The sequence below is a fragment of the Tupaia chinensis genome, unplaced genomic scaffold (genome assembly GCF_000334495.1).
Source record: "Tupaia chinensis unplaced genomic scaffold, TupChi_1.0 Scaffold000235_1, whole genome shotgun sequence".
In the NCBI taxonomy this organism is placed as follows: Eukaryota; Metazoa; Chordata; class Mammalia; order Scandentia; family Tupaiidae; genus Tupaia; species Tupaia belangeri.
In genome coordinates this window covers 3,787,069-3,800,855 of record NW_006159713.1, presented here as the reverse complement: position 1 = coordinate 3,800,855, position 13,787 = coordinate 3,787,069, and the positions used below count along the sequence as shown (strand labels likewise).

General features: G+C 41.0%; 1 protein-coding gene across 1 annotated transcript in view; it reads left to right on the top strand.

Annotated features, from left to right (window-relative positions):
- The first annotated feature begins 11,463 nt into the window (after window positions 1-11,463).
- Window positions 11,464-13,787, top strand: part of AMFR (autocrine motility factor receptor) — a 49,854-nt gene continuing 47,530 nt past the window's right edge. Inside the window, exon 1 of the mRNA XM_027771842.1 lies at window positions 11,464-11,556. Coding sequence (XP_027627643.1) covers window positions 11,494-11,556 — 63 coding nt within the window. The 5' untranslated portion in view covers window positions 11,464-11,493. The remainder of the gene's footprint in view (window positions 11,557-13,787) is intronic.

The following is a 13,787-nucleotide window of genomic DNA, read 5'->3' as shown; positions in this document are numbered from 1 at the left end:
GGAGAGTAGAGGCTTGTTAAAGCCGGGGAGTCGGGACTGCGAGACCCCCGGGGGGAAACGCGGAGATCTCGTAGGGCAGGTTGAAGGGGAGATTGGCGTCAGGGAGCGCGGTACCCCGAGTGGTAACGAAGTGGAGGAAAGTTGAAGCGCTTTCTGCCTGGTCTGGCTGGGGGATGTCGTTTGCGGGGTTCGAATGAAGAGGGGACGGCTGAGAGAGTCAGATCTGGAGTTTGGGGGAATTTTAGGCATTTGGGTGTGTTTGGACATTCCTGTTGGGAGAGAGGCGGTCACCCACAACTGTTTTTGCCATGAAATAGTTGTCCTTTTTGCAACAAACGAGGAACTGCACTTCCTTTCCTGGTGCGTTTACCTGACGATTCATGAAGGTTTTCTTTGATGTCGGAAGGACGCAGAATTTTTGGAGTCAAGAGGCAGCTCATCATTTTAACTCAAGATTTCTCCTTTTTAGTGACCTGTTTTAAAACAAATTTTCCATTTTGCCCCTGCGAGATAAGCCACCTTTACAGGGCAAGGCGTAAATGCTGGTCTTCCTTTGTTAGAACAGATCATTTCAGGCTGGGCAGATTAACAGTGCTTTAGCCAAAGAATTTTTGCTTTCACGTTGGCCTTGAAATGGCTCGTGTACAAACAGCCCAGTGACCAGGAAAGTTGTTCCAGGATTTAGTCTTGTCACTTGGATTTAGCATGGCATCCTGGATCTTGTCTCCTACCTGCAAGTTCCCATTTGGGGTTCAGAGGAGACTGTAAATGACTGAGAGATTAGTATTCCAAGTGTGTAGAATGATATGCAACTCATTTGTTATAATTGTTCCCACTGGGCTTCATCAGGAAGCCGTGGGATTTATGAAGTCTGTGGGCTGTGGATTAAGCCTCCTGGTCTTTCTGGTGAAGAATTTAGTGGAAGACGCTGAAGCGTGAAGTTCCTGTTTCTCTGCTTCTGTAGAAAGCTGAGCTCTACGGTAACAAAAAAAAAAAAAAAAAAAAAAAAAAAAAAAAAAAAAAAAAGAAGAGAAAAAACTCAACTCACAGCTCTTGTCTAATTTCAAATCGATTTTTGCATTTGAGTTAGCAGGTAAACAACCCTAAAGTGATATGAAGAGTGCTTTTGCCACCTGTTAAGATTCTAATGTTGGGGCCAGTAGGTGGTATGGTGGTTAAGGCACTGTAAGGCACTGGACTCCAACATGACTGACCACGGTTTGAGTCTTGGATCTGGTGGTTTACTTTCTCACTTTCCTGCTCTCTTTCTTTTTATCTTTCTCTGGTCAAATTAAAATAATAATAATAAATACAATTAAATAAATAATTTTAAAAAAGATTATAATGTAGTCTTTGATACCGCTTTTTAAGTCCATGACATAAGCATTGGAGAAGGAACCCTTATTATCTTTTCTCATAGAATATTGTTCAATGATTTTTTTTTCCTCTGTGCTTTTCTACTTACAAAACCCACGTTCACATTTCAAGGTCAATACCTCTTCATAAAACATTACATAGAGCCTGTTGATTTCTCTGAAAAGTTATTATTTTGAAGAAAATTTTCTTTTTGGAACCAGCAGTTGGCATAATGGCTACGTTGCTGGACTCCCATGTAGTTGACCGTTGTTCTAGCCCCAGTGGCTTAAACTCATGCTCGGCGCGTGTGCATGCGTGCCCAAAATCCTGCGAGGAGAATGGAGGAGAAAGGGATTGCGGCGTGGCCGGTCCCTTGGTGAGTAATTTTTCGCTTTCTATCTCTCTGTCTCTCTGACAAATCCTATTGCAAAAAATAAAATAAAATAAAATAATAAAAAAATTTAAAAACTCTCCAAAAACATTTTTTTTTTCTTTTCTTCTCAGTAGTCTTACTTCAGGCAAGTTGATCATTTCTTCTGGTCTGTGGGTATTTTTTTTTTCCTCAGTAGATCCTCATGCTGTTTTTCTTCTGTCTTTCCTCTGGGGTTTTCACATGTTCACTTTGGCCTGCCTTAGTTTCTCAGACCCTCAGTGTTTGCACTTCTAAGTTTTCCTCCCCACCCATTGCCCATTTTCTGCTTTAGTAGCTGAAAAAAAAAATCAAAATCTCTACAGTCTTCCTTGGTGAAAATAACTGTATTGAGTGAATGTAAGGTGGGACTTTTGTCCAAATGGGCCCCCCCCAGCCCTGCCTAATGACATTCAGATTCAATTTCTTTTTTCTTTTTTTAAGAATTATTTAACTTTATTTATTTATTTTTAATCTGACTAGAGAGGGACAGAGAGAGAGAGAGAGAGAGAAAGCAAGCTAGAAAGCAAGCCGTCAGGTTTGGGACTAAAACAAACTGTCGGCCATGTGGGAGTCCAGTGCCCTTAACCATGCCACCTGCTTGGCCCCAGGTTCAATTTTTTTGAAAGCACTGCTTGCCGAGGCCAAATGAGAGAAAGCAAAAAACAGATCCTTCTGCAAGTTTGCAAATCTTGCTAGCTACTGTTCAGTATACTAGCATCTCTAAAACTTACCTTTGTGGAGCACAGTTGAGAATAATGTAAGTTTGTTAGCATTTCCACCTGTGTGCGTGCGTGTGTGTGTGTGTGTGTGTGTGAGAGAGAGAAGGTTTTTGTCACAGGGTATGTATACTCACCGGAGACAGAGATAGTGAGAGGGAAAGTGAGAAAACATTCCCCAGCGGGAATTGCCACACCTCAGTCCCTTCTCCTCCATTCTCCTGGGATTTTGTGCATGCACGTGCACCGGGTGTGATTTTCAAACTGCCATGCAGTTGGCCATGTGGGAACCCAGTGCCTTACCCACGCCACCTGCTGGCTCCATCAGAAGTTTTTTTACTAACAAACTGAATTCAAAACCTTTTAAAGGTGCTGTTTTGGACACTCTGGAAGGCATAGCTGTAAACATTCCCACTACCCTCAAGTGATCCACATACAAATATGGCAAAATATGATTAAGTGATAATAGATATATATAAGCAAAATATATCTATTATCAAAATACGGTAGAGTTTGGAGGAAAAAGGGACGGACTCATGGAAGGTGGTATGGGAACCTAGTACTAGAAGGTGGGGGAGTGTCACAGTGTGAGGTATTCCAGATGGAGAAACAGGTTGATGTGGGAGCTTATGGGCATTGGTCTTTGATTTAAGAGGGAGATTGAGAAGGAAAAGGGAAGACCCCAGGGTGACAGGTGGTAGAGGAAGTGGCCCTGCTGTGTGAGAGAAAGGAAGAGGTGAGCAACCTGGTAACCTGGTTTTTTGTCACCTGGGACACTTGGCAAAACATAATTTCCCAGACTACCTGGGATCCAGTTCAAGGAAGAGAGTGGAGCCTTGGAATCTTCATACTAACAAATGCCCTTGGTGATTTTGGGCACACTAGTCCTTGAGACCCTGACCCAGGAATAGGACGGGGAATGGGGTAAAGGACAGATTAAACCTTGCTTCATCTACACATTATTTTGTGTTCTGTGGGAAGCCTTGGGGTTTGATTGGAGGTGGTTCTTGGAGGGGCGAGTGGGCTGCCACGGTGAGATTACTTCTGGGGCGGGGATGGTCTACAGAAGCAGGGTGAAAGATGGGTTTCTGTGCAGTGGGAAGAGTCCAGGAGGTCAAGTGATCTAAAACCTCCTCTTGCCAAAGAGGCTGCCCCGTAGCTCTTCAGCACAACATAGAGAACAGGGCTGAGGCAGACACTGAAGTTCCTGTACTAACAAATAGGCTTTGACCTGTCACTTGTTTCTTCATGTCAGTTTTTTTTTTTTTTTTTTGGTAATTTGACAGAGTGTGTACACTTGCGGTGGGGGTTGGGGAAAGAAAGAGAAAATGAGAAAGCAGCTTGCCATGAGGGATGGTCGTGCCTCAGTCCCTTCTCCATTCTCTTCTTGGGATTCTGAGCACACACGGCCACACACCTGAAGTGTTTTTCAAGCCTCCAGGTCTAGGACTCGAACCTCGAGGTTGTCCATGTGGATCCAGCTGCCTTAACTACCGTGCCACTGCTGGCTTACTCCATGTCTTTTTAGAACTTCCATTCTAAAGTTTCATTCAGCTTTTAATTTTGTTACTCCTTTGTAGGTTTACTTTTACTCAGAAGTCACCTCCACTACACTACCATTCCAGCATTGCTTACCATTGTTAGTTGGTTTGGTTTTTTCCACTTCCTTATACTTACTCATTATTTTCATTCTTTTTTCTTTTCTTTATTTTTTTTTTAAAGAACAAGTTCACTTCTAAAGTTGTAAGAGCAAGACATGTGAATGAGAGATGCAAATATGAAGCATGTTAAGCTTCCGAATTATATTCAAATAATATCATTGAAATAGAAGTCTCAAGGGAAAAAAAATCACCCAAACCAAAAATGGATAAAAGTGACTTGACCATACAGGGCAGAGATTAGCATACTGTGGTGGCCTACTTGGTCTGTTTCTGTACAGTCTTAACAGCTAAACATGGCCTTCATATGTTCGAACGTTTGTGGAACGATTCAATAAATAAAGAATATAGAGCCTAGAATATTTACTCTCTGATAGCGTTTGGGGGAAACAGTTGCTGACTTTTTTTTTTTGGAGAGATTTTCACTATAGGGCACGTGCGCTTGCCAGACAGAGAGAGAGAGACATAGAGACAGAAAGCGAGAAATCACCCCCCAGGGGGGATGGTCATGCCACAGTCCCTTCTCCTCCATTCTCCTCTCGGGATCTTGGGCACGCACGCACACGCACCCAGCGTGAGTTTTAAGCCACCAGGTCCGGGACACGAACCAAGGTCGACTACGTGGGAGTCCAGCAACATAGCCATTATGCTAACTGCTGGTTCCCCTGACTCTTTTTAAAGATCTTATTTTCACATATATGATCATTAAAACTTAAGAACTAAAAATGATATGGCTTTGAGTCTTTATGAGTTGACTATTTGAAAGAATATGAGAGAAAAATACATTGAGGCAGCCGAAGGAATCAAAATCTAGAAATATCGGGGACATTTGGGTAAGGGGGAAAGGGACTGCTGTTTGATTACCTGCTAGGTGTGCGTTGCATACATAATCCCATTTATTTCCTTAATATTGTGCAGAGAGGAACACAATAGTCATTTCTGTAATAAGAGGGAGTATGCATCATTGTTTCTATGCTTGTCACTGGGAGCTGCAGAGAGGTGATATATGAGTTGTTCTTAAAGGGAGATCACTCAATGGTGGTGGTAGGGAGAGTAGTCAGTGCTGCTGTTAAGGAGGAGTCCAAGAAGTATGCAAATTGATCGTGTCCTTGAAACAGTTCCTGGTATTTTACATGTCATCACAAGTTCATGAGTAATCTCCCGTTGGTAGCCAGCACTTTACAGGGTCAAAAATACCTCCCTCCAGTTACACAATGATAAATGTGGCTAGGCCACTTGTTCATCACCCTCCTCCCTTTCCCTTACAGGGAGGCAGAACTGTCTTACAAGTTGTTCTCTGTTTTCTCAAGTGGAAGAGTAGAACTGTTCCAGGAGGAAAATGTTCTTAAAGGGTCTTTGAGTACAGCAAATTATTCAATAATTTAAGTTTGCTTGAGTAGGGGGTCACTCATTGTTGTCTGACCTGCTATATAGATTAATTAAAGGTAAGCAAAACTTGTTGGTTATATAGACTAATAAAAAATACAGTTATTTGGTGATCTTTAAAATAATTAAGTTTTTAAAGAATTATTTAATTTTATATATCATTATTATTATTATTATTTCATTTGACCAGAGAGAGACAGGGAGAGAAAGGGGGAAAGGTGAGAAAGCAAACCACCAGGGACAGGACTTGAACTGCAGTTGACCATGTGGAAGTTCAGCACCCTAACCACCATGCCAGCCCCTAAAATAATTAAGTTTTGATGGTGCTATTGATAAAAACTTTTCTGATGTTTTTTCTTTGTTTGTTTTGTTTTGTTTGTTTGTTTGTTTGTTTGCTGTAGGGTGTATGCACTCACAGGGGACAGAGACAGTGAGAGAGAGGGAAAGTGAGAAATCTGCCCCCCAGGGAAAAGAGCCACACCACAATTCCTTCTCTTCCATTCTCCTCCTGGGATTTTGGGCATGCACATACTCCCTGCATGGTCTTTAAGCTATCAGGTCCAGGACCCGAACCATGTTTGGCCAAATGGGAGTCCAACGCTTTATCCACTATGCCACTGCTGGTCCCTTCTGAAGCATTTTAATGTAGTAGGAAGACTTTGCATAGTAACATGCTAACTTGGAAAAGGCCACCCATTTTTGGTTTGTAACTCATCGTCACACTCTCATCATAATCAGAAAAATGGTGTGGTATTTCAGAACTGACCAGATTAGCTTAGTAGATTCTAAATTAAAAAAAAAAATTAAAAAATAATACAGGCTGATGCTACAAAAGTAAAAGGGTACAAAAGTGACAGTGAAAAGTAAATCTCACTTTCTCCCTGCCACCTACTTCCCTTTTCCAGAAGTGCCCTTTACCAGTTTCTTTTACTTGGTGCTGGTGTTAAGTAGGAGCCTAAGAAATTTCCAAATTGTTGAAGTCCGTGGCATAATTCACATCTGCACGTTATACAGACATGTATATACATACTCTTTATTTTTCACACTAAGTGTAGCATAGTAATCACATTTCTGTACTTGGTATTTTTGTTTATGTTCTAATTTATTTAATACTTTTTCATTTAACTTTATTTGTGGTTATTACTTTAATTTGATCAGAGAGAGAGAGAGAGAGGAAGTGAGAAAGCAAACTGCCAAGTCCGGGACTCGAACCATGCTTAACCATGTGGGAATCCAGTGCCCTTTATCACCATGCCACTGCTGGCCCCGTTTTTTTTTTTTTTTTTTTTTCCCTTTTTTGGTGACTAAGTTATTTTGATATAACTCTAGTGAATACAGGCATCCATCCCTCTGTATTCCCATGTAGTCTGGTCCTCAGTCCCAGGGCAGATAGCAGAATCTTTGGTGTTTAAGTCCCTGATATAATGACATATTGATGTTTGCGCTCTGTGTGCACGAGCTCCAGTTGAGGAGGGCCAACGGTATAAAGCAGCCGAGTTGGTTTTACTGGCTTCATTTATATTTTCCTCCAAATGAATGTTTTGCAGTTTACCCAGCCATGTGTTTAACATTTTCCTGTTATTTTAAACAGTGTTCCAGTGAACTCCTTATACTTTAATTCAGTTCTGACTTCAAGAAAAATTAGCTGTACAGAGCAGAGAAAATAAAGTCAGTACTTTACCGTTGTCTAAATGGATGATGTGGTTTAGACTGAGCTGGCTAGAAGTGAGCCCTAGGACCAGCAGTTAGCATAATGGCTATGTCGCTGGACTCCCATGTAGTCGATTGCGGTTCGAGTCCCGGACCCAGTAACTTAAACTCACGCAGTGTGTGTGTGTGTGAATGCCCAAGATCCCGAGAGGAGGATGGAGGAGAAGGGATTGGCCATCCCCCCTGGGGGGGTGATTTTTCGCTTTCTATCTCTCTGTCTCTGTCTTTCTGGCGAGTGCATGCGCCCTAGAGCAAAAATCTCTCCAAAAAAATAAAAAATAAAAAAATAAAAAAGTGAGCTCCCATATGGTTATTGGAGGTGAAAAGATTTGTCCTGCAATTCTGTGGCTTTAAACCTAGTCTGAAATTTTGGTTCTGTGAAAATATTTCTGGTACCTAGAAGAATCTGCTTTTAAACGAGGAATACTACAATTATGTTTCCTTTAGTATTTGTAATTATCAAGCCTTTGTCAACTGAGGTTGTGAAGTTATCATCTGCTTATTGGAACAAAGCACTATTTGTGAAATTGCAACATTTTTCTATAAATAGACATAGAATAAATAGTTACTAATAATTTTTAAGGTGCTTTAAAAATACTTTGTTTATAATCTTAAAAATAATTTTTACTGCTTCAGATCCTTTCTAGCATTGGCTTTTGTGTAAACTTTATGAAATATATCTTTCTTTTTTACATAAATTTCTAGTCTTCATGTACTTTTTTCAAACCTTTAGGTTAAAATAGGAAGTGGTTCTCTTTGGGTGATGGGATTATGAGAGATTTTTGCCATTTCTTTTTTTGGTAAATCAAAGATGCAAATTTTTATACCTTATTTTTGAACTTTTAAACTTTAAATAAAGTGTAACTGAGAAATAATAAATATTACTTTAGTTTTTGCTTGTGACTGAAGATGGGAACAAATGCTGTGTTTGAGTAGAGAAGTGATTCAGCGACCCTAACTTGGAATTCTTTGTCTTCATTATTCTCAGAGCAAGCTGCTTATCTGCTCCGAGATTGTGTGCTATGTTCTGTGGCTCAGAGTCTAAAAGCTCTTTGAGGTCAGGGTCCTGAGCACCCTCCTTTTTCTAATGACAAGTGCTAAGTGTGTTGCATTTATTTTAAAAATTTGTATGCCTATATGCAAAAGCAGGAAGAATTCTACTTTAAAATGGTGTTGTAATTAAGCTGGGGAATATTTGGCTGATTTAAAATATCCTGTTTGCCTAGAGAATTAGGCCTGAGAAGTTGTGATTTTTGTCACATGACATTTCTATTCACTGACATGGCTGAGGTATCAGTTGACTGGTTTGAGCACATGAAGATGAGCCTTTTTAACATCTTTCATTGCCCTAAAAACTAGCGTTTTAAGTTATCTTTTTGAATAGGGCTGTTAACACAGGGAGTCACAAATTAGGATGTTTTGGAAAGCTAGTTTGGACTTTTTTTTCTTGATTATTTGAAGGATTTAAGAACCAAAACAATTTTTTCAGCAGTACTATTTTTGTTTCAGACTTTTTTTTTTTCTTTTTTTTTTGAGAGGTTTTTGCTATAGGGCGTGTGTGCTTGCCAGAAAGACAGAGAGAGACAGAGAGACAAAGTGAAAAATCACCCTGGAGGGGGGGGTTGGCCACGCCGCAATCCCTTCTCCATTCTCTCGGGATCTTAGGCATACATGCACACGTGCCTGGCATGAGTTTAAGCCGCCGGGTCTGGGACTCGAACTGTGGTCGACTGCATGGGAGTCCAGCGACATAACCATTACGCCAACTGCTGGTCCCCACACTTTTAAAAATATATCACAATGTTATTAGCCCCATTGGGCAGACAGAACTAAGCATAACTGAATAGTTTGGCAATAAATCAGGGCTGCAGTATGTGTTTTTCTTTTCTTTTTTTTTTTTGGAGAGGTTTTCGCTATAGGGCGCGTGCGCTCGCCAGACAGAGAGAGACAGAAAGTGAGAAATCACCCCCCAGGGGGGATGGTCACGCCGCAATCCCTTCTCCTCCATTCTCCTCTCGGGATCTTGGGCATGCACGCACATGCGCCCTGCGTGAGTTTTAAGCCACCGGGTCCCAGACGCGAACCGCGGTCGACTGCGTGGGAGTCCAGCGACATAGCCATTACGCTAACTGCTGGTTCCCTGCAGTATCTGTTTTTATCAGACTGTTAGATAGGCCTAAGATGCTAAGGGGAGCCTGAAGATACCTTAGAAAACTTTCTTTCTTTCACTTTTTTTAAGTTCACTTATTTATTTTTTCCATGAGTGAGAGAGACAGAGACAGTCACTCCTAGTAAGGTCATCATGTCATAAGCCCCCCTCCAACCCCCACTGTAAGTTCTGGATCATGGGCACACACATGCTCGGGTATTCAGGGAGAGCTCCAGACACAAACCCAGAGTCTTCTCATTTGGGTCTGCCACCTTCTAGTTCCCCTTAGGGAACGTTTTAAAATTTTTGTATTTTTAAATTTTTTTAGTTTTTTTTTTTTTTTCCCCATAGGGCACATGTACTGGCTAGAGAGGCAAGAGACAGAGAGGGAAAGTGCAACATCACCCATCGGGGGCATGGCCACACCACAGTTCGTTCTTCTCCATTCTCCTTTTGGGATCTTGGGCACATGTACACGCGCTAGGCCTGATTTTCAAACTATTGAGTCGGGGACTCAAATCACGGTTGGTCACGTGGGAATCCAGCTGCCTTAACCACCATACCACCTGCTGGCCCTGGGAACTTGTTTTCTTAAAGTACTTTTTTCCATCGTCTTTCTTTCTTTCATTTTTAGAGTAATCACTTGCTTTCCATAGTAGGGGAAGAATGACTTTGAAAGAGGAGTATGGCCACTTTCTTGTAAACTTAGTGAATCAGAGGTTTGAGTCCTGGGCCTGGCGGCTTGCTTTCTCTCTCTCTCTCTCTCTCTCTCTTTCTCTCTCTGTCCTTCTCTGGTCAAATAAAAATAAATAAATAAATAAATAAATAAAGTTAAATAAAATAATTCTTTACAAAAAGGCATCTTTACTATTTTTATTAAGATCTTTGTGACTTTTTTTGGTCAGAGTTTTAAAAATCATTTTAGCATAGGTAATATGACCTGCCACAGTAAACTCTTGGTCAAGGAAAACCTATTCCATTTCGTAAGCATTATATTTTATTCTTTACTTGTAAAGATATTCATCTCTTAATTATTTAAAAAAATAATTTTATTCTCTCACCAACTGTTTAGGAAGGCCGTGGTTTTGAATTAGTATTCCAAGGTTGCCTTTCATTTTTCAGTCCCTCTGATCAATTTTCTTTTTCTTTTCTCTTTTCCAGTGCTCTAGAACCTTGACCTCGAACTGACACCAAGTGTGAATGGTGGTTATTTATTTATTTATTTTTTTTTTGCTATAGGGTGCGTGTGCTTGCTGAGAAGACAGATAGAGGCAGGGAGACAGAAAGTGAGAAATCACCCCCCAGGGGGGATGGTCATGCCGCAATCCCTTCTCCTCCATTCTCCTCTTGGGATCTTGGGTACGCACGCACATGTGCCCTGTTTTTTAAGTTGAAGCCACCAGGTCCGGGACTCGAACTGCAGTCGACTACATGGGAGTCCAGTGACATAACCATTATGCTAACTGGTGGTCCTGAGGATGGTTATTTTTTAAAGATTTTTTGCTATAGGGCACATGTGTTCTCCAGAAAGAGATAGAGAGAAAGGTGGAGAGAAAGGAGAACCCACTCCCCGGGGGAATGGCTATGCAATCGCTTCTCCTCTAATCTCCTCTAGGACTTTTGGGCGTGCATACATATGTGCCCAGCATGATTTTTAAGCCTCCAGGTCTGGGACTCACCACACAGTCAGCCCTGTGGGATCCAGTGCCTTAACCTCCATGCTACCTGCTGGTCCAAACATTTCTCTTTTAGTTGACATAGTGTCCCAGTGTAGTACATGTTACAATGTATGTTTTTTCGGTTAGCAGTTAGTATTGTGACTTTTGCCAACATCAACGCCTCTACCACCACCACCTTTTGTCAAGGCAAGATATTTAGGTGCTAGATTTTACTCTTCAATTTCCAGAACAGTTTTCCTCAAGGTCATAAGAAAGTTGTCCGTTATCTTGCACTGGAAGGGATCAGAAAGCTTCATCATTGGAAATGATGTCCAAATTCCTAATATGAAAATTTTAGAGCTGCTTTTATTTTCCAGTAAGAGGAAATAAACTTTCTGTCTTTCTCATTTGTGCACAGGTTCTTGTAAATACTGCGTGCTGTGTTTTGATGTTGGTGGCTAAACTTATCCAGTGTATTGTGTTTGGTCCTCTTCGAGTGAGTGAGAGGCAGGTAAGTCCAAGCAACAAAGATGGATCCTTGTGATCAGGTTATTATTATTATTTTTTTTAAATCTTTGTGTTTGATATAACTTTAAATTTATAGAAAAGTTCCATGAAACTACAAAGAATTGCTATATCCCTTTTATCCAGATCTTCAGTTGTTAATGTTTTGTGCTGTTTTCTTTAATAGTAATTTTTTATTTATCCACATAATGTCACATATTGGGTTATTGAAAAAGTCATGACATATTTTTCTGTTTTTTTTCTCTGCAAAAATGTGTCATGACTTTTCAGACCACCCAATGCATACATATGCATTTTATGTATTTTAAACATGTTTTGGGGCTGGTCCTGTGGTCTAGTGGTTAAGGAAGCTGCAATAGATTACATGGTTCAAGTCCTGGCCCTAGTGGCCTGGAAAATGCATCAGATCTGTGCACACGCTTGTCCAGAATCCCAACAGGATATAGAAATGGACAAGAGATTGTGGTGTGACCACGTCTCATTGGGGAGTGCTCCCTCACCTTCTTTCTCTGTCTCTCTCTGGTGATGCCCATGCCTTCTGTCAATTAGAACCATACATGTATTCTTTTCTGATCCACTTGACAGTAATTCAGAGACAGTGTAGTCCTTAACTATGAACTACTTCAGTATTTCCTAAGACCAAGGACATTTTCTTTTATTTTTTTTTCTATTTTTGGAGAGGTTTTTGCTATAGAACATGTGCGCTCACCAGAAAGACAGAGAGAGACAGACAGCGAGAAATCCCTCCCCAGGTGGGATGGCCACACCACAATCCCTTCTCCTCCATTCTCCTCTTGGGATCTTGGGCACGTACGCATATGCACCCAGTGTGAGTTTAAGCCACTAGGTCCGGGACTTGAACTGCGGTCGACTACATGGGAGTCCAGAGATATAGCCATTATGCTAACTGCTGGTCCTGGACGTTTCCTCATGTAACTACAGCACAGTGATCAAAATCAAGAAATTTAGCTTTGATAAAATCCTTTGTCTAATTCCCAGTCCGTATTTAGTAGAGCGAAATTGTTCCAGTATTGTCTCTTACAGCTATTTTTCCCCCAAGAATTTTATGAATGTATTTTTTAAAGAAGCATAGATTTGTTTTAGTTGTTTTAGTTGGAATAGATGTAAATATCACTCTTTAGAAAAAGGTTCTTTTCCAAAGAAATGTACTGAGAGATTTTTCCCAGTGGAAAAATCAGTAATGATTCATTGTTCTGGGGACTGGCAGGTGGTGTGGTGGTTAAGGGCTCTGGACTCCCACATGACCGACTGCAGTTCAACTCTCAGACCTTGTGTTTTGCTTTCTTGCTCTCTCTCTCTCTCTCTCATTCTGTCCCTCTCTGGTCAAATTAAAATAAATAAATAGATAAAGTTATATAAAATAATTCTTTTAAAAAATTCAGTGTTCTAAAAGCAGAAACTTAGGTGACTTGCACTTGTTTCCAGCGAGATGATCTGACATTTGAACGTGACTCTCCCACTCCATATATGGGCCTAGGACATTCAGTGAAAAGTGATGCTATAAGCATATCATACAGGTCGGCAGGTCCCTAAGGATTGGTTTTAGTGGGTAGTGTGCTTAAAGTAAGAATTTAGGGCTAACCCTCTTGTGCAGTGGTTAAGACCTGTGCATTGGGAGCTCGATCTTATGTGACTGAACACACGTGTCAAATCTCAGCCCTGACAGCTTGAAAAATGCACCAGATGTATGTGCTCGTGTGCCCCAAATCCTGACAGAGTGGGAAATGGGCAGAAGGGATTGTGGTGTGACCATACCCCACTGGGGGGCGCTTTGCATCTCCATCTCTCTGTCTCTTGCTCTCCCTCTCTCTCTCTTTTCTCCCTCCCTCCCCATCTTTAGCTAGTGCATGTACCCTCTAACAATTAGAAAAAAGTAAAGATTTAGAACTGGCCTTCAAAACAACATAAGAACAAAATTGTATTCTACTTGATCTTATCTCTGTGATAACATAGGTATATTTTACATTAAATGTATAGATGGCTTCCCTGTGTTTTCAAAGTGCAGGGTTCTAGTCTTCTCTTACCTACCCCCTTGTTTTTTTTTTTTTGGAGAGGTTTTTCGCTATAGGGTATGTGCACTCGCCAGACAGACAGACAGAGACAGAGAGACAGAAAGTGAGAAATCAACCCCCAGGGGAGATGGCCACACAGCAATCCCTTCTCCTCCATTTTTCTCTCGGGATCTTGGGCACACAC